At 42.2% G+C, this 21,563-nt stretch overlaps 1 protein-coding gene across 3 annotated transcripts in view; it reads left to right on the top strand.

Moving 5' to 3' along the window:
- The window catches only part of LOC120536971 (somatostatin receptor type 5-like), a 58,222-nt gene extending 36,681 nt beyond the window's left edge, over positions 1–21,541 (top strand). For all 3 annotated transcript variants that reach the window (XM_039765553.1, XM_039765554.1, XM_039765552.1), the window contains one exon: positions 19,501–21,541. In XM_039765553.1, coding sequence (XP_039621487.1) covers positions 19,590–21,065 — 1,476 coding nt within the window. In that variant the 5' untranslated portion in view covers positions 19,501–19,589 and the 3' untranslated portion in view covers positions 21,066–21,541. The remainder of the gene's footprint in view (positions 1–19,500) is intronic.
- The last annotated feature ends 22 nt before the right edge of the window (positions 21,542–21,563 follow it).

Raw genomic sequence — 21,563 nt, forward strand, 5'->3', positions numbered from 1 at the left:
TCGTGGCCCCCATGGCATCCAGCAGGGTGGTGCATAAAAACTACATGGTCCATAATGCCCTGCTGGTCTTCTGGGGACCTCCATGCTGCAAGGAGGGCTCCACCTGGCGGCTTGGGGGTATTGGCCGGGGTACATGGCCGGCCATATCTTACAGTACTCCCAGTGACGAATCATGATTCGGAGCGGCCAGCCCCACGAGGGATGTCTTCCTCCAGGAGGAGTTGTTGTTCGGGTCCTGGCGAAGTCCAGAAAATTTCCGGGAGAACCTTGGGGGAATATTAAATAAAAAAGGATTTGTATTCCACGTCCTCCCAGGACAACTTCACCATCCATGTCCCGGTCGGCATTCATAGCACAGCCGCCTTCCTCCAGTGTGTATCCCTCTGCGAGTCTGGAAACAGTCGGGAAACTTTCGCTCCGCCCCTTTGTCCACTGAGGAGGGTTCCACGGCCGCCCTGAGCTCTCAGCTCGCTGCTCAACTTTGTCAGGAGACCCCCTTTTTATTCTAGGGATCTCCAGTTTACTCTGGGGCTTGTCCACAGTTTGGGTCTCTCTATTAGTGAAAGAGAGCCCTTTTACTGTCTGCACGCCCTTTGATTTATAAACAACATGGGTCGGGGCTTTAGGATCGAATCGCTCCAAGAGACAGCACCATCCAGCTGCTCTGGCTCGATCGGTCCTTTCCCGGCCGCTCCGAACGTTGGCCTCTCTTGTAGGGCACGCATCCATTTGGCACCGCTATGGATTAAAAGCGGGCCCGGTTCACACTGCGTCCCTATTACATTATATACGGTACCGACATTACCTGCCTGTACCGCCAAATCACATAACATGGGAGGCTCCCGACCAAATCGCCGTAAGTATTCATCCAGCTTTCTTAAAGGCGCTTCAGCCGCTGCTCCCAAGTCCCCAACGATCTTCTTTATTGTTTCCACCACCTGTAAAAATTTGTGCACGGGCTGAAGCAACTTTTCCAGCTCGTGCACGCCCAAAAGTTACTTAATTCACCCGGAGGCATGCTCGAGCCATCATTAGCCTTACCCTCCGGGTGGGAGCCAATAAACACGGCCGCTCCTGGCACGTGCTCAGACAGGTCCCGCAAGGGAGCCTGGGATTTGGAGTTCTTTTCGAGGACGCGGTGCGCTTTTGGCTTACTGCGATCCGTCTGTATCAATTTATCGACGGACCGATCAATCATTTCCCGGACCTCCTTACCTTTTTGTAGGGAGAGCGGTACTTCGATCGCCTCCCCTTTCCCCTTTGTAAAACTCAAGTCCGTCTTTTCTTGGGCGAAGCCACAAACAGCTGGATACGGAACGTCACCTTCCTGGAATCCCTTGTGGTAGGTCACGTGTCCCTCGCCGGCACCCGTAATGCGGAAGTGCTTCGCGTTACTCGTTTGCCTGAATGAGAGCGCGCCATCGCCTTCGGGTCTGTCTTCTGCCTTCAGATGGACATCTGGGAGGTATGTACATGGGACATCATGTGTTAATTTAAAAAGATTATTCAGTACATTCCCCGTACATACCTCGTCGGAGACGTCCTCCTCCGGAAATCTCTCCCGAAATGCGTGGCGCTCCATAGCTCCTCTTGGCGCAGGCAATGCCGGCGCTAGACCTCCGCTGTTGCTGGCGCTCTGCTTTGTCTTCTTCTTCCCCATGACGGACTTGATAAAGATGAGGTTTCTGGCGATTTTTTCTGTGTGTGTCGTGACGCTGTCTTCCGGGTATTCTGTCCACAATAAATTTTTTAAATTCAGGTCCTCTGCCAAACTGACGGCCAGAGAATCCTGCCGACTACGCCAATTGTAACAGAATAAGATGCTTCTCGCACCCTTGTACCCTCAAACTATACGTCAGACACCAGGTAAAATCCAATGATGATATTTTATTATAATAATAAAGTGCACAAAGCACCACCTCTCCACAATTCTCCAATAACAATAAACCAATCCTCCACTCCCAGACGCTTAGCCACCCTGCCTCCCAACTCAGCTCATCGTCTGGGAGCTCCCACAGTCCTTTTATATTCCCTGACCCAGAGGTGTTCCTTCCCAACAGTCCACAAGTCCTTATTCCTTCCGGGTCAGGGTAAATAATGTTTTTTCTCACCCGGAAGCCCGTCGCTCTTCCTATGACGAACTTCCGGGTCATAGGGCATGAAGAACTCTTTGGTCCTCCCTGCAGCTCCCTCTCGTGGCCCCCATGGCATCCAGCAGGGCGGTGCATAAAAACTACATGGTCCATAATGCCCTGCTGGTCTTCTGGGGACCTCCATGCTGCAAGGAGGGCTCCACCTGGCAGCTTGGGGGTATTGGCCGGGGTACATGGCCGGCCATATCTTACAGTGTCAAGATGCACAGAAATTTTCATTTCGTTTTTGTAGCATGATGTTATTTCATTCATTAGGTAGCAACAAAATACTGTCCCAAGACGACAGATCATTACATGTCACCCCGAGTGTGACTCGTGATTAACCGTAATTGCACAGAATTCCGAGCCACACTCAGGGTTTACGTCAAGGAGGTTAAATTTCTTTCATTCAGACAAGATATTTTATTGTTCCCCATTTAAGTTTGTAGCTTAAAGAGCCATCTTAATTCTTAATTTTCTTAACATCTTCTTAATTTGCATCGTATAAGTTTTAGACATAGAAAAAGTCCAGAGATGTGCGAATAGACTGGTTCCAAGAGTGAGAGGTATGATTGACTGTGTGCTTTACAAGGTTTTTGTTTCCTTCATAATTTCTTGTGTGCCTAGATAGATTTTGTGATGCTGATCACAGAAATTAATTTTGCATTTTTGCACAACACAAGGTTTTTGGGAATAATATATAAAAACGAAATTCTCAAATTGGTTTGTTTCGCATAGTCTCAGATAGCTTTGCATATTGCTCAGTTTTAGCTGCCTGGCAGTAGCTCGTGATCTCCTTAGGTCAAAATCATTATATTTTCCAGCCATAACCAATTCAATTTATAATAGAGAATTGCTTAGCTAAAATACTTCTAGAAAATCTTTCTGATCATGTGTGCTCATGTGTGCTCAGACATGACCAAGCGAAGTACAACTGGAATATATATGGAGATCTACAGCTAGGATACACCAAGTACTGTTGTTTTCTTTGTGAGTGGGGCAGCCAAGCAAGAGATTCACATTATGTGATAAAGGACTGGCCACCTCGCAGGAAATTGGTTTCAGATCAGAAAAATTTTGCAAATGACCCACTGGTTGATCCGAAGAACATATTTCTTCCACCTTTGCACATCAAACTTGGCGTAATGAAAAACTTTGTTAAGGCAATGAATAAGCAAAGTGAAGCCTTTGCATACTTGTGACAGTTGTTTCTATGTGTCAGTGATGCCATAAAAGAAGATGTTTTCGTTGGCCCAGAGATCCGAGCGGTGATGAAAGATAGTCACTTTGATGACCTTCTGCATGTGTCGCATGGACCACCTTCTAGAATATCATTTCTTATTTTCTAGGCAGCTACAAGGCACCAAACTACATCGAACAAGTTGAAGGTCTGCTCCAGGCCTATAAGTCAATGAACCCCAACATGTCACTGAACATGCATTTTCTTCATTCCCACTTGGACTTCTTCCCAGCCAACTTCGGTGATGTCAGTAATGAACATGGTGAAACGTTTCACCTAGACATTGCTAACATGGAGAAATGCTACTAGGGAAAGTGGAGACCATTGTAGGAAACTGAGACATGAAGTAATGGACTGTAACTACAAACGAAAAAAAAAATTCTAGTATTCTTTTGTGGCATTTATGTTGCAGTATTTTAGCATAGACCCATGCTGTTGGAGACGTTACAATGTTAAATGTATAATTGCAATTTTCTTAAACTCTACATAATACAGAAACAATATTACAAACACATATTTGTGTTCAGCGTATAAACATCTATTGGTTTCACCAAAACTTGTAGAGGAAACTTTTCATATCATTTGTTGGCCAGTGTTTCAGTTTAAACCAATAGAGATTAAGAGACGAAATGATTGAAATGTTTAAAATTATGAAGGAATTAGTACAGTGGATCCAGGCAGTAACTTTAAAAAGATCTCACAACAAAGTTGTTAAGAGTAAATTTTGCACAAACATAACAAAGTTTTCCTTCACACAGAGAACCATAGACACGTGGAACAAATTATTGTGTAGTATGGTAGAGCGTAGGGCTTTAGGGATTTTCAGATTTGACTCTCTTTGGCTGAATGGTCTGTTCTTGTCGTATCTTCTCTCTAATTAGGATCTTATCTTCAGTTGCTGTCTCTGTGGGCTTTGTTTATTCTCCCCATGTGCTCACAAGTTTTTGCCCAGGCATTGGGCTTAAACATGCAAACCGCACATGATTAGTGACCAATAGAGCCTGATTCTAGTTCACTAGAATGGCAGCAAGGTCACAGTACTTACCACTATGCTACCCTTTCTTTGTTGATTATAATGTTTGTATTACTGAAAAACTGATTTTCTGATTAAAACTTGGAATGGTAGAGGAACAAATACTTTCAAGGCAAAAGCAAGGTTTCAGAAATATTATATTTTTACATCTCCTGTTTGCCACCTTGGCTAATGAAGCTGTAGGTCATTGACTGTGGGGATCAAACCTCAACTGACAGCAGTGTCAGTTAATAATAATTCCTTACATTTATGTAGCACTTTTCCCACTACTGAATGCACTTTACGTAGAGAGTAGGGAGCCCCTCTAGCCACTACTAATGTGTAGCATTCACCTCAATGATGCAATGGCAGCTAATTTGCGCCTGTACGCTCTCCACACATTAGCTTTTAGGTGGTGAAGAGGTGAGAGATAGTTAGTCAATAAGAGACAGGGGATGATTAGGGGGCCAGAATGACTAGGGTGTGGTAGACAATTTAGCCAGGACATCAGGATGTACCTTACTCTTTATGAATGATGCCCTGAGATCTTGTATGATCACAGAGAGTCAGGACCTCACCTTTATGTCTCATCTGTAGGACAGTGCCATTTTTACAGCACAGTGTCCCTGTCACTGCAAGTTCTGACCACAGGGTGAGTGCCCGCTGCTGGCCTCACCAACACCTCTTCCAGCAGCAACCCAAGCCTTTCCTGGTTAGTCTCCCACCCAAGTACTGGCCAGGCCCAAATGTTTAACTCTCCCACATCAAAGATTAGGAAATCTACCTTGACAAATTGTCCATTCCTGGTTACTCTTTCACAAAAGACTAAAATAAGTTTGAAATTACGGTGATGTCTCTTCATCTCTTTTATTTCTTTTTTTTTTTTTTCCCTACTGCATGCCGGCAACTCTTTTTAGAGGGGTTATCCACAGTTCTGAGGATCAGTGGAAAAGTAATCATTTACTTCGGCGTAAATTTAAAATGACTGACAAGCTGTTACCTAACCCTCAATTACAATTAGACCCGCATTGAACTGCACGCTCATATCACAGAGCTGAATCTTGAATTAATGCAGACAAACGGCGTGGAAACAACAAGGAGAATAAAAAATGTACTAAAATGATGTATCCTCCGATTCAGTCTCCTGCCCCAGCGTCTTACACGCTGTCATCTTGAGCACAGCTGCACTTTTCAGATGTCACTTAATGCAATTAAAATAAACTATTCAGACATACTGTATACAGATCCAGCAACATTTAGCAAATATCTCACCTTTAGTTATAGTTGGTCGATGCCATTTTCCGCAAAAAAAGAATAAATAACAAGAACTGCCTTGAATGCATTAAAATTCTTTGAAAAGTATGTACTTTGCATAATAAATGAGCACGATCATTTTAGTAAAATCTGTTGTTGATGTATCTTTTTTGGTATTTTACCTTGAAATCATCATCAGTGTTGTCATTCAAGATTGAGTCTTATGACCTTTGGATCACGAGATTTACGAAGCTGATCTCATTACAGATATAAGGATTTCTACTGAATGGACCAGTGTGACGTTATCTGCAGTTTGAGTTTGACGTTACTTGAAATCCACATGTGTTGGTCTACCTGATTCACTAATGTGTTCTTATGATCCATGTGAATGCTAAAAGGATTCTTCTTCTTCTTTTGGCAGCTCCTGTTAGTGCTTGTCCTCATCATCTTGCCGTATGCCCTCTCTCACCACATCCATAAACCTCCTATTAGGCCTTCCTCTTTTCCTCTTGCCTGGAAGCTCTATCCTTAGCGTCCTTTTCCCAATATACCTAGTATCTCTCCTCTGCACATGTCCAAACCGATAAAACACATTTTTTGAACATAAGATGTTTCAGTCGTTCATCCACAATTGGTTAGATAATAGTTAAAGTGTCCCAGTATCTCATCCAAATGTTTTTATAAGCTCATCAAGGGGTTTTACTTCAACTAGATGATTCAGTAGTTGCTTTCAGATTCCAACAACTCTGTGTGAAGAAAATTGATTTCATGTTAAATGGACTTCACTGGAAACCTTGAGTACACGGCTAACTATTTAACTTAAGTTACTTTGACGGATAAACTTTTATTGTGGTCTTTGACAATTATTAATTCCTAAATTAGGTCCTAATGTAACCTTCCATGCTGAAGACTAAAGAGGTGTACTTCTCTTACAGTAAGGATGACCTTCTTGGTCCCAGGATGGACTTGTTTGCTCTTCTTGATACAACTATGGCGTTTTATAGTGTGGGGACTAGATCAGCATGTAGTTTCTGCAACACATTATAACGCTGCATGACTTACGTGCAGCATACACACTATGGACAAGTGAGGAAGTCCTAAACAAAGAAATTTTGGGGTGCCCACCCCATCGTCCCTGTTTACGTCTTTTAAATAAGAACAAAAAATGCAGACACCCAAAACAAAACAAAATAGCCCCAGTTGGGCTTTGTATTGGTGATTGTTGAGTCAGTTATACAGAAGCTCTGTCTGCTGTCGTGCTGTGCTCACAAAGTGATGCCTCCTTCAGTCAAGCCCATGATTTATATGCAGTAAGCTGGAAGGGGTGGAGTCAGTTGGCCTCACTGGGTGCCTTCTCATTGCTGTGGGAGGAATAGGAGAGGACATGATTAGTAACCTTGCCCCCTCTTGTTCCAGGGTGGTATCACATACATTAGAACATTCTAGACGAGAACAGGCCATTCAGTCCAACAAAGCTCACCAGTCCTTTCCTTATTTCTTCTAAAAAAACATCGAGTATTGAAAGTCCCTAAATTCTTACTGTCTACCACACTACTTGGTAGCTTTTTCCTAATGTTTGTGCAAAATTTTCCCTTAACAAGTTTCCAACTGTGTCTCCGTGATCTTGATGAACTCATTTTAGAGTCACAGTCTCGATCCACTTCACTAATTCCCTTCATAATTTTAAACACTTCAGTCATGTCACCTCTTCATCTTCTGTAAAGGCTCAGCTCTTTTAATCTTTCCTTATAACTCACCCTCTATCGCCCTGGAATCAGCCTAGTCACTCTTCTCTGGACCTTTTCTAGTGCTTCTATGTCCTTTTTGTAGCCTGGAGACCAAAACTGCACACAGGACTCCAGATGAGGCCTCACTAGTGTGTTATAAAGGTTGAGCAGAACCTCCTTGGACTTGTACTCCACAAATCAAGGCGCTATATAACCTAACATTCTGTTAGCCTTCTTAATGACTACTGAACACTGACCGGAAGTCGATAGCTTAGAGTCCACTACGACTCCTAAATCCTTCTCATAAGGTGTACTCTCAATTTTCAGACCGCCCATTGTGTATTCAAACCTAACATTTGTACTTCCTATGTGTAATACATTTACTGACATTAAATATTAGTCAGTCAGTCAGTCATTTTCCAACCCACTATATCCTAACACAGGGTAACAGGGATCTGCTGGAGCCAATCTCAGCCAGCACAGGGCGCAAGGCAGGAACAAACCCCAAGCAGGGCACCACATTAAATATCATCTGCCACAAATCTGCCTAAGCATGTATGCTATCCAAGTCCTTCTGTAAAGATATAATGGATTCCAAATTGTCTGCTAATCCACCTAACTTGGTATCATCAGCAATTTTAACCAGGTTGTTACTTATATTCCTATCCAAATCATTTATTAATATTAAAAATAGCAGCAGCCCTAGCACTGACCTCTATGGAACATCACTCTTAACATCAAACAATTCTGAAAAGGTTCCTCACACCATCACCCTCTGCTTCCTGTCTTTAAGCCATTTCTGCACCCATCTAAAAACATCACCCTGACCTGCCACTTCTTTTAGTCTGATGCCCAAGTTCTCATGTGGCACCTTAGGCAGCAGACAGTGTATGTTATTTATTTCCATGTTTCAATGATTTTCACTCCATAGTGCTTAAAGGTCCTCAGCTGAGCAGATACTCTGCTTAGATACAGTGCAGCCAGTGACTGTGACCACAGATGGAGACATCTAGACTTTCCTCTGACATCGAAGGAAGTAAAGGCATTGCTGGCATATCATACAGGTTATCTGTCAACTGTTGTTATTGTGGCTTCACAGTTTCAGTGTAATCATGTCTGGCATGAATGGCATAAGACACTGTTTTTCATTGTTTGTATTGTCATTCCCTTCGGTTGAGTTCTCACTTCCTTGACGATGACAAAAAAGGTCATTATTAAAATTATAGTTGTGTTTTCTACATGCCACTTTTAATGCTTCAGCAAATTCAAAGGCCCAAAATAGATCATCGCAGGTATGGCATTAAAACTCTCAATCTGCTTCGTGTCCTCCAAATTAACGACACCTTTGGGGTCTTAATAATGGCACTTGGTTTCTATGGAAACGTGGGTCATAAGGGAGCATCCTTTAATTTTGCTCTAATTCAGTAAAGAAGAGGTTTCTGTGGTTGTAGTTGAGATGTCAGCTTGCATTTTGAAGATCTGAAGGTTTAATTTGCAAGCTAGTTTTTTTCGATTATACAGTGCTGTTAACACCTCACTGAAAATAAAGAACATTTTACAAAATCTGCCACGAGCTGTCAGCCAGGAGTGTTGCTCACAAATCAGCACATTGCTTTATCTTTTAGACTGTATTTTGCACTAGCATTTCCTAATTGAATTAAACTGGTAATCTGAGTGAGTATTGTTGTACCTAGGACTGGGCACTACAAGATAGATAGATAGATAGATAGATAGATAGATAGATAGATAGATAGATAGATAGATAGATAGATAGATAGATAGATAGATATTAATTATAGTGTAGTTGGCAGGATAAAACAGACAGACAGACCGATAGATAAGTCACTATATAATATATATAAAAAGATATTATGAAGCACTACATGAAAACTAGATAAGACAATAGATAGATAGATAGATAGATAGATAGATAGATAGATAGATAGATAGATAGATAGATAGATAGATAGATAGATATTATAGTGTAGTTGGCAGGATTAAACAGACAGACTCCAGACACAACTACACAGACACAGTCTGGGGTTCAAATGACGTGTATTTTTACTACACTAAGTACCTTTCACAGGCTCTTCCTCCAAAAGCAGTACTCACAATAACACTTCCCATCTTCCTCTAGGCAAGCTTTGTCCTCCACCTCAAGGACTCCAAGTCACCTGGATGAGGTAAAGCGGCTTCTTTTATGCCAGACCTTGGAGAACTTCCAATACCACATTATTACACCTCTGGTCAGGCGGAACCTCCTTAAAATGTACGAGTCCACTCTCCACAGCTCCCTCTTGCTGCATCCATGTATCCCCAAATGGCTGTCTATCAGGACTGCAATTCCCAAGCTGTCCTGCAGGGGTAAAAATGGGAGTTCTACCCGAGGGATACTGCCACCTGGCATACTGGGGGACTACATGTCTGTGGTGGTTTGTCATGTGGTAGATGAGGCAACACATTATATCATTACCGGCTCCCAACCTCTCTCCTCCTCCTTGTAAATAATTATGATTATTCTCTAAACTAATCTATGGTATATCATTTTTAAAGGAGCTGTTCTGTTATCCGTCTTTTCTCTTATCCGTCATGGCCTTGGTCCAGACCCCTGATAGATAATCGAGGTTTTATTGTACATAGGTATTGACACGTCCCCCCTTTGTTGCAAGATGCATTTAGTCCTAACTCTATCCAAGTTTTCAACAGTGTCAAAGATACAGGGTCATCCTTGGCTTTGTCTTTAAGGTCAAAACTGACTATTAAAAATGAATATTGTTCTTTGTCTTAATTTTGTTAACTGTGTGCCCACTTTACCTCCTCCCAATACGTTCTGCTCTAACGTTAGGTTATTCTATCAAGATTGCAGTGTGATGGCATACCTAAACCACATTAAAAGTAAATAAATACAACAGCAATAAATTAAATGAGCAGTGCCCAAATGTGCTCACGATGACTCATTTCCAATGACTCCCCTAATGCCAGCTTTATGAGGCATGTAGCGGCTTAGTGGAGGCTTTCACACATAACTTGAGTTGTGGGATTTTCCTGCAAAATTTGGGCTGTATTGGTTCTTTATGGATTTCTCACGTGCAATGGAGAAACCTAGTAACTGCCATTTTTTTTCAAAATTGAATTTTTGTGGTTTTTGGAGTTACTAGGTCTTCCCTGAAGTTATAAGGTAGTGGTGATGGCCAAATATGTCTTCATTCCGGTCATGGCACCATGGAAGAAGCTAATATGTACATAGTATTCTACATACTGCAAGACAAAAACTTAGCAACTCCAATGACCAATGAGGACAGACGGCCTACCAATGAAAACGTTGGATTACGATCACATGATTTAAATGCTGTGACTGCGTCATTTTAATGGCAGGTGTTGTTGATTCAGGAAAAAAACAATATTGTGTACATGAAGCTCAGGAAAAATGAAATCTAGAGATCGTTAATTATAAGGACAACATCATTTTCTCAATTTGCCAAAAACTTGAAAGATGTGACATATTAGGGTTTTCCATAGTTGGTGAGATTTACATATTGTTTATACGGTCTTGTGCAAAAGTAAGCACACTCTAAGTAAAGTGTTCACTTTTTTCAAATTATCAGAACAGGTAAGCTTTGATCTTCATTCAAACAGCAGCTACAGATAAAGGTGATGTACTTGAATCAATGAGACATCAAATGGCCACAGTATATTAACTCTCATAATTTAAATGAATAAAAATTGAGAATTGTCATGTGGAAAAGTAAGTTCATCCCGACATTTGTTATCACTTCAAATCCCATAAATTTAGAATCAGGTGCTCCAGATGAGTGGCCAGTGATAAGAATCTCCTTAGGGAGTTGGACCCCGTCTTATTTAAACTGCAGCTACCTATGGTGTGGTGTTCTCTGTCCTGTTGATGTGTGTGGTGTCATCATGTCAAGATCAAAAGAGATCTCTAAGACCCACAGCAAAAAGGTTGTAAGTCTGGCAAGAGATTTAAAAAGATCACCACATTATTTAAAATCAATCATTCCAGCGTAAGTAGAATCATCAAGTGGCATCCATTTCAAATGATTACTAATTTATCCAGAACTGGCCAGCCCAGTAAATTCAACCCAAGAGCTGACCATTTGATACTAAAAGAAGTCTCCAAGGACTCTAAAATTTCATTGTAGGATCTGCAGGTAACTCTTGAAAAAGTTGGTGTGAAAGGACATGAATCTTCATTCAGTCACAAATTTGACCAACAAAGTCAAATGTGTGCCAGGAAAAAGCCTTTGCTCTCACAAAAGAAAATTATAGAACAAGACTACAATTTGCCATTGAACATCTAGGCAAAGACCAGGCCTTCTGAAACAATGTGCTCTGGACAGATGTTCAAAGGTAGAATAGTTTGGCCACAGGAACAGTAGACATGTTTGGTGCAAACTGAAGACATCATTTTAGGAGAAGATCCTCAGGAGAATCAGAAAAAATTTATTAATCCCGAAGGAAATTACTTATGTTACAACTTAATAACAGAAACGGGACATGTTACACTAAGAGCAAGTATAAAGTAATCATGTAATATAAATAAGTATAATAAATGTTAGTATCAAACTAAAGTACAAAGTATTGCACCTTAAGTTAATATTGCACATTTTTGAGAACAAATAAGGTTATTCTCATGTGAAGAGCAGACAATTTATTGCACAAGAACAGATAGTATGTGGCACATTTCAAGTACTTGAAAAAAGTACCTGGAAATCCAATCAAGAAAAAGGGTAATAACTTAAATTGTGGGTGAGTGACCGGAAAAGGAGTTCTAGAGTCTGATGGCTGTGGGGAGGAAGACTTTCCTGTGACGTTCAGTGGAGCACTTGATGCTAGTCAGTCTACTGCTGAAAACGCTCCTCTGTCCAACCACAACACTATGAAGTGGGTGATTAGCATTTTCTATAATAGACCGAAGCCTAGACAACATTCTCTGATCTGCCACAGTTTCCAAGCTGTCCAGTTTCTCTCCTACCACAGTGGCAGCCTTCTGAATTAGTTTGTTTAGTCTCCTGATGTCTCCCACTTTCATGCTGCTCCCCCAGCATACCACAGCGAAGAAAATGGCCCTGGCAACCACGCTGTTATAGAACATCCACAACATAGTGTTACTGACACTAAAAGATCTGAGCTTGCGTAGGAAATGCAGCCTACTTTGACCCTTCTTGTATATGGCCAGCGAGTTCCTGGACCAGTTTAGCTTATTGCTCATATGCACCCCTAGATACAGGTACTCCACAACGATCTCCACCTCCACACCCCTAATAGACAGGGGAGTGGCTGGAGATCGCGATCTTCTAAAATCAACTACCAGTTCTTTAGTTTTACTGGTGTTAATCTGCAGTTGATTCAGCTCACACCAGTCAACAAAACTGTCCACTACCTTCCTGTATTCCGTCTCGTCTCCATGTCTGATACTACCAACTACTGCAGAGTCATCAGAGAATTTCTGCAGATGGCAGCCCTCTGCGTTGTAACTAAAACCTGTAGTGTACAGGGTGAAGAGGAATGGTGACAGAACCGTCTCTTGTGGAGCACTAGTGCCACACAGCACAGTGTCAGACATAGAGCCCTGTAGCCACACAAACTGAGGCCTTCCCGTAAGATAGTCCATGATCCACGAAACTAAGGGAGCATCCACCTGCGTTTCCAATAGCTTACTCCCCAGTCTAGCTGGCTGGATGGTGTTAAAAGCACATGAGAAATTGAAGAACATAATCCTGAGAGATCCTCCTGGCTTGTCTAGGTGACTATAGGCACGATGCAGCAGGTAGGTGATTGCATCTTCAAGTCCAATCCTCACCTGGTAGGCAAACTGGAGAGGGTCCAGTGCTGACTTAACCTGGGGTCAAAGTATTTCCAGGACTAGTCTCTCAAAGACTTTCATGATGTGTGCGGTGAGCGCCACTGGCCTGTAGTCAGAAGGGGCACTAGGATGTGCCCTCTTTGGAACAGGAACCAGACGAGATGTTTTCCATACTACTGGCACTTTTTTTAATACTCAGGCTTAAGTTGAAAATCCTAAGTAGTACACCACAGAGTTGTGAGGCGCAGTCTTTAAGCACCCTTGGACTGATGTCATCAGGGCCTGCCGCTTTATCAGAACAAAGTTTGCGTAATTCTCTAACGACTTGGTCTTCTGTAAAGGTGGTGGATAGTCTGGTTGTGTCTGTGTTGTGGATAGAACAGGGGGCGGTGTAGGGTTCAGCTGGTAAGGAAGGGGTAGGAGATAATAATTTACCGCACTCTTTTCCCAGTAATGAGTGGTGGGAGAGGGAAAAGTTATCAGGTGAAGTATTGATGGTGGTGTCCAGGGATACATTGCCAGCCTCATACCAACTGTGAAGCATGGGAGTAGAAATGTTCTGGTTTGGAGGTCTCAGTGACTGGGCAGCTGGCAGCCATTAAGTCAACTAAGAATTCTGCATCATATCAAATTGTACTTGAGGAGAATGGGAGGCCAAACATTGGAACTGAATGGAAAATAAACCTTTTAACATGATAATAATCCAAAGCACACTAGCAGATCCAGCAATGAGTGGCTCAAAAATAAGAAATGGAGGGTTATGGACTGGCCTAATCAAAGCCTTTGTTTTAAATCCCATTGAAATGTTGTGTGGGCATTTAGTTCAGGCTGAACATGCAAAGGAACCCATAAACATCTTGCAACTAAAGGAATTTTGCATGGAGTGCAAAATCAGAGACTGATGGACTGTTCTGCAAAACCCTACAAGAAGTCATTTCTGCTGAAGGGGGAAGTAACAGCTTCAGACACCAACGATGGATTTTCTCTTTCCCCCAGTAAATCATTACATCTATTGATATTTTGGTTTGCCAGTTTTCCTTGTGTTTTTGCTCAAGTATACTACTTTTATCAGCTGACACTGTTTGCATGAAGATCTACTGTTTGTTTAAATATGTTTGAAAAGTCCACAGTTTCCATGGGGTGTACTTACTATTACACATGCATCTTATTCGCATATCTACATCCACAGAATTTTTGAAAGTAAAGATCCATCCGAATAAAGCAACATACAGTATACCTTATGAAAAGGAAAACGACATCTGATCTGTGCGATTCAGCCCAATGTTCTTTAATTTAAACTGGCTTTACAGAGACTGACTGCTTTGAAATCCCTTCTCTTTTTTATTTCAAAAAAGGCAGCCGTTCTTATTCATATAATAAAATCTACGATGACAACAACTTGTGTACTTTGCCAAATTATCCAATAAAGATAATTGCAGGAAACTGTGCCATTGATTAATGCCATGTAGTTTCCCACATGCCACACTTAAGCAGTTTTTAATTTTGCCACCCTGAGATTCTGTTCAGATGAGCACACAGCCCTGTTTGAGGCTAATTATGTAAAACATTATGTTTATCTACAATGTTCTCCCTCCACCCTCAGTTCTCTGAATATCTGAAAGTCTCCTCCATGCTGCTTGTAGAACATCAATTAGAAGTCATTAAAGGCCCATTCATTTATTAAAAGAGCACTTCCTGACATTTTGACAACTGAGTAAAAGCATGGGCGCTGGGTTAAAGTTGGGTCTAAATATTTACTAAGCAATCTTGCAATGTTCAGTTTACTTTTGAAGTCATTGCATAGGAAAAGATTTAAGAACCTAAGATAGATAGATAGAAAAGCTTCCTATCTATCTATCTATCTATCTATCTGTCTATCTATCTATCCTGCCAACTACACTAAAATGAACATCTATCTATCTATCTATCTGGACAGTGTCATTTCTCTCCTTCTTCCTTTTAAAACTCTTCACGCTCTGTCAGGTTGCACACAGATCATGAATGAACAGCCTCTTTCAAGTCTAGCCACAAATTTTCATTTGAATTGAGATCCGGACTCCAGGACATTTACATTGTTGTTTTTAAGCCATTCCTGCTTAGTTTTGGCTTTATGCTTGGCTTGCGGTCGTTGCCATGCTAGAAAACAAATCTTCTCCCAAGGTAATAATAATAATAATACATTTTATTTAATAGGTGCCTTTCTCAGCACTCAAGGTCACCTTACCATAAAATTAAACAACATTAGTAAAATAAAAACAAGAGAATGATAAATCACAAAGCAATAATTAGCAAACAAACAAAGATAACAGGCAGTAACAGTGTAGAATGCACAATTGGTATGCCAGCTTGAAAAGATAAGTTTTGAGGTCGGTTTTAAGATGTGTTATTGAATCGAGCTGACATATATATGAGAGGGAACAGAATTCCAGAGTTAAGGAGCACTTGAGAGACGCTTGAGCTCCCATTGAACAGAGTTTAATGTGTGGTACAGAAGGTAGAGCTACAGATGAGGATCTGAGTGAGCGAGGAGGAGACCAGTGAGATTGTGGAGAGCTTTATATGTTAAGAGTGGTATTTAGTATTGTATTCTGTAGTTAACAGGGAGCCAGTGAAGTTGAGAGAGAATGGGTGTAATATGTTCAGTGGATTTAGAACAGCAGGTTATTTTCCTGGCAGCAGAATCTTGAAGAAGTTGTAAGCGATGGATACGTTTTAGTGGGATGCCAGATAGAATAGCATTACAATAATCTATACGTTAGGTGACTCGGGAATTAACCAATACTTCAGTACTGTGTTGCGTAAGAACAGGACAAAGTCTAGAAATGTTTTTGAGATGGAATAAGGCAGTCTGAGAAATGTTACTTATATGGGAAGAAAAAGAGAGAGTACTGTCAAGAATAACGCCCAGGCTCTTAACTTGGGAAGAGATGTTTGTGTTAATATTGTTAATAAAAATAGAAGAACGGTTAACCTTAGCAAGTGTATTACCTATTGGGAAGATATAAATGAAAAAAGAAGCGGCCCCAAAACAGAACCCTGTGGAACTCCCTGAGTAATGACTGCGTTCTCAGGTTTAAAGCCCTTTATTTGAACAAATTGCTTCCTATCAATGAGGTAGGAAGAAAACCACTGGAGGACAAGGCCACAGACTCCAAAACTAGCTAGTGTTGCGGATGGCTGGAGGTGGTACCCAGCCAGGACGTCCAGGAGGACCGGAGGAGGGCTTGCGTCTTCTCTAGACCACGAGGGGGCGACCACCCTGGTGGCACTGGGGACCACGGGTGCAGAGCTTGGAAGCTCAACCATGTAGGGGCCCGTGGTCACCACCAGGGGCACCCCAGTGTCTGAAGAGCCCTGGACCTCAGCACTTCCTCCACACCAGGAAGTGCTGAGAGGAAGAAGACTGGGGACACAGTGGAGGGCTTCCGGGTACACAGCCGACACTTCCGCCACACAGGGGAGTGTGTGTGGAGGAGTGTCGGGGAGCAGCTGGAGCCCATCCGGGCTGGTATAAAAGGGGCCGACCCCCTTCATTCGATGGCTGGAGTCGTGTGGAAGTGGACTGGAGTCTAGAGAGAGAGGAGTGGAGTAGGCCTGAAGGAAGGCACTGGAGAGTGAGGCCTGGACTTTGGGGGATCGGTGGCCTGGAGGCACTGGGTTGTGCACTTGACTGTTTGTAAATATTGTATATAATAAATGTGTGTGTTGGGTGACAAACCGTTGTCCGTCTGTCTGTCCGGGACACGATCCACACTAGACATTTCAAAAGTAGCGGGTTTCTAGCCCACTGCATCAGGTTGGATTTTGCTGCATTCATTTCACTGACACAAGCCTTCCAGGGCCTGCTACAGTGAAGCATTCCCACAGCATGACGTCGCCACCACCATTGTTCATGGTGGGAATGATGTGTTTTTGATTATGTACCGTCAACAAATATGGTGTTCATTCTGGTGGCCAAAATGCTCAATTTTTGTCTCATAAGATCACAGAGCCTTCTTCCATCTGACTTCAGAGTCTCCCATGTGCCTTCTGGCAAACTCTGTGTGTTTTTCTTAACGATGGCTTACTCTTTGTCACACCCCCATAAAGCTATGATTGGTGAAGTGCCTGTTGTCTGCACAATCTCCTTAGTCCACTCCACTGTAGTCTGTAACTCTTTGGAATTCTCACAGGTCTCTTGGTGGTCCCCCTCATTTGTCTTCTTCTTGCACAATCACTCAGTTGTTTTGTTGATGGGCAGACCTATCATATTTCCATCTGTGTCATACTCATTCCATTGCTTCAGGACTGATGTAACTCGCCGCCAAGGGATATTCAGTGGCTTGGATATTTTCTAATCTCCAACCCTTGAACTGTACTTTTCATTTATCTTTTTATAGAGTTTCTTGAGGTGTTCTTACGTCTTCATTGGATAGATTAGGCCATGATGTTGACTTACTACAAGTTATACCTTCCAGATAAGGAGCATCTGTACAATAATCAATTCAAACCCCAGACAGGAGACCTCCATTGAACTAATTCTTTAACTTATAAAATCAGTGTGCTGTACCCCTGATGACTAAGGTCTGTCATGTTAAAGGGATTAAAATGTGTGCAATCCATTATTTTGTGTTTAATATTATACCAAGGCTACATAACACGACATTATATGGCCAGAAGGGTGTCTAAAAAAGATCTCTTCAAGCATGATTGTGGACGACCAAGTTCTGGGAGGATCCAGCCCTGTAAGGATTCCGGCTGCCAGTTGCCGGCATCATTTTGCTATGACATCTAAACAGTAAAGGATAATTCGGCGGAAAAATTTTCTTTTTAAGGGGAATGGTGGATTGAGGACGGGGTGGAAGCAGAAGGCATGCAGCGTGGCTATCAATGCTTAAAGAATGTTTCATTATCAGAGTTCACCCAGGGATGTCTGCAGTTTGTGGGTGACCAATCCAAAGTTGAAACAGTGAGGCGAATCCCCGAGAAGAGGCCAGAGGTTGTGGTATACTGTATGGACCTGAGGTTCTCCGGTTGAGTCGGATTCATATCTAAGCTTTTCGGGATAGCCAGCCAAGAAGCCGTTTTTAGATCTGTACTACAGGATTCTTTGCCGTTTCACAGACTAATGTTTAATCCTTCTCTTTTTGAGATCTTTTTTCATTATGTGTGTTTCAAATCGGGGATTAAGATTTGTCTGCTTGGGGTAGGGAGTCTGGGGAGGGCATCTGGGAAAAAGGGATCACTAATGAGCACTCAGTCACCGGGCATGTAAATGTATTAACATTGGATAACAATATACTTAACCATTCCAACTTCCATCTGATTTCTTTCAAGTATTGGGGGTTGCGAGTATAGGGGAGAAGAGGAGCAGAGGACCGAATATTTTAATGCTATTATATCCTTTCATCATCGTCCACTTCCCTCTCAGGTGGTTAAGTTTAGTAATCGCGTTCTATATCAGGTGATTGTTACAATATTTGTACTTAATCAGTTGTTTTCACTTTGCTGTTTTCTATGGATTGGCATCAGAAAGCCAAATTCAATCCAGTATGATTCAAAGTTGTATGGTAGCAAAATGTGAAAGCTTCCAAGAGGTGAATACTTTTTATGGGCACTATAAACCACCATATATGCTCACGTATAATTCGGGTCTTGAAACCTGAAAAATCGATCATAAAATCAGACCCTAACTTATATGCCTGTTCAGAAATACGACACATTTTTGTTTTTTTACATCTCCTTGCTTCCTCCAATCTCGCATCAGTTTCTCAGACACAGCAGCGCAATTGTCAATTTCTTTTGCTACTTCAACAACATTTAATTAAAAACCAGCTTCATATTTTCTTCTGATCGAATGCTCCATCACAGAATAAGGGATGATCTTATGATAAAGGTGTATGAGAGTGTGAGATACAAAAAACACAAATCAGTGCAAACGTCGCTTCGGAATAGTTCGGGTATTACTGTGTGGTCACGTAGGCACAATTCATAGAAAAGAAGGCAGTGTGCTCCGTGGTTACTCTCTCAGGTGGGCGTTAGCATATCATAATCTCTTGGACCAATAGCGTGAGTTTTCCACAGCCGACATTATAAAATACCAGAAATTATGCGGTAAAATCAAGTCCCAACTTATCCGCGAGTATATACGGTATGTGTAGAACGGGTTGCTTTGTGTAGAGCTAATTGCTTCATTTTGTTCCTAAAAATAACAGGATTGGCTCATATTGTACCAGGTTTATATAAAGACAAATAAAGAAGATGAAATGTCTCACAGAAATGAATGTAATGTTTGATGGACCCTTTACTATATTTTCTTCTTCCTTTTCCAGATGTGATGCCTCTGCTGCTTTCTTGCAATGTGATCGACAGTCACTGATGCCACCTTCTCCTTGAGGAGGTGCAGTTTAATGCAATAACAATGGAACTCTTCCCAGAACTTTACCACCCCATAACAAACTCTCCCTGGCTTTATAATGCCCACGGTGGAGCTGACCACAGTCCCAATTCCACAAGTGATTACTATCCATTTGGCAATGAAACCTTCCTAAATGCAACCGAGATACCCTTTTCCAGCTCAAGTCTTAGCATAAGCAGGATATTGTTACCCATGATCTATTTTACCGTCTGCATTATTGGTTTAGGAGGCAACACTCTTGTCATTCACATCATTTTGCGCTACTCTAAGACCGAATCGGTCACTAACATCTACATCCTCAATTTGGCAATTGCAGATGAGCTCTTCATGCTTGGACTCCCATTTCTGGCTGTTCAGAATGCCCTCTCCTCTTGGCCCTTTGGTTCACTCATGTGCCGCCTCGTTATGACAGTTGATGGGATTAACCAGTTCACTAGCATATTTTGTCTGACTGTAATGAGCATCGACAGGTTTTTAGCTGTCGTCCATCCCATTCGGTCTTCAAAGTGGAGAAAGCCTCAGGTTGCCAAGGCTGTGAATTGCACAGTCTGGGCAGTGTCCTTCATGGTGGTCCTACCTGTGGTGATTTTTGCTGACGTCCCAGAGAAAGGGGGCATCTGTAACATAGACTGGCCGCCTCCGGCTAATATCTGGAGAGCAGCTTTCATCATCTACACGTCCACCTTGGGCTTTTTTGGGCCACTTTTGGTCATCTGCCTTTGTTACTTGTTGATAGTTTTCAAAATCAGAAGCTCAGGAAAGAAGGTGCGGGCCACTTCCACCAAGCGTAAGAAGTCAGAGAGGAAGGTGACTCGGATGGTGGTGATTGTGGTGGCCGTTTTTGTTTTCTGCTGGTTGCCTTTTTATGCCCTCAACATCATTAACCTTGTGGTAGCTTTGCCTGGAGAACCTGAAGGACTCTACTTTTTTGTGGTGGTCTTATCCTATGCTAACAGCTGCGCTAACCCCATCGTCTACGGTTTCCTCTCAGATAACTTCAAAAGGGGATTCCGCAGAGCACTCTGCCGGTCGTCCCGCAAGGTTGAAAATCAAGAAATCGCTCATCAGCAACACCAGTTGCATCTGAATCCAGAGGCAACACTTGAGACTCAAGTGCATGATGGCATGGACGAAGGGGAGGCGACAGAAATGTGTAAAATTATTCCCGTTGCCCAGAATGGCAATGGAAATAGGGCAGAAGGCTTGTTACGTCATCACCACCCAGGCAGTCCAGGAGTGTCTGGACTGGCCTTGGTCTCAGGGGCAGTGACATCTCTGGATTCTAAAAGTCAGTGGATTCCAGGAGAGAGCAATGGAAAAGTGCCAGCAGTGTCTGGGACAACAGGGACTCCATCTTCTGGAGCTGCAATGGCCGCGCCAGTTCTTCTTAATGGAAGTAAAAATGGAAGTGCCATACCCTTGTTAGAGGACCTCCCAGCAGGAGAAAAGAATACTCTTCTGGAAATTAGTTACTTGTAAAAATCACAATACATCCAGTATAATTTAGACAGAAGTCAGTAGTATAGTACCAGCAAAGTCTCAATTGCAGAAATTGCAGATCCTGTCACAGTTGTATGGCAGCAATGGACAGAAGCTTCAGCTTACCCTGTGTAAAAACTGACAACTCTTTTCACCCGATCAGGCTTCTGATATTTTTGCTAACCGAAATCAATTGTGTACACCGCTGAAAAAGGTTGTGAAATGGGTTTAACAACTAAAAGCATATTATATTTATGTATGCAGACCACATATACAAACCAAACATATACTGAAACTTCAGGCCCCAAGGCTTCTAAGCGAGATCCCTGAATAACTTCCAGTGAAACGCAATGAACTACTGCCAGGAATCCAGACATTATATTAAAGTCTGCCTTGAGGCTGCAGGTATGGAGTTCTCTCTAGCACCACTAGCCCAGCAAAGCATGATGGGGGTCTAACAATGGCCTTCTGTTGACTTAGGGGACTCTTAAGAAGAGC

The sequence above is a fragment of the Polypterus senegalus genome, chromosome 10, assembly GCF_016835505.1.
Source record: "Polypterus senegalus isolate Bchr_013 chromosome 10, ASM1683550v1, whole genome shotgun sequence".
NCBI lineage: Eukaryota > Metazoa > Chordata > Cladistia > Polypteriformes > Polypteridae > Polypterus > Polypterus senegalus.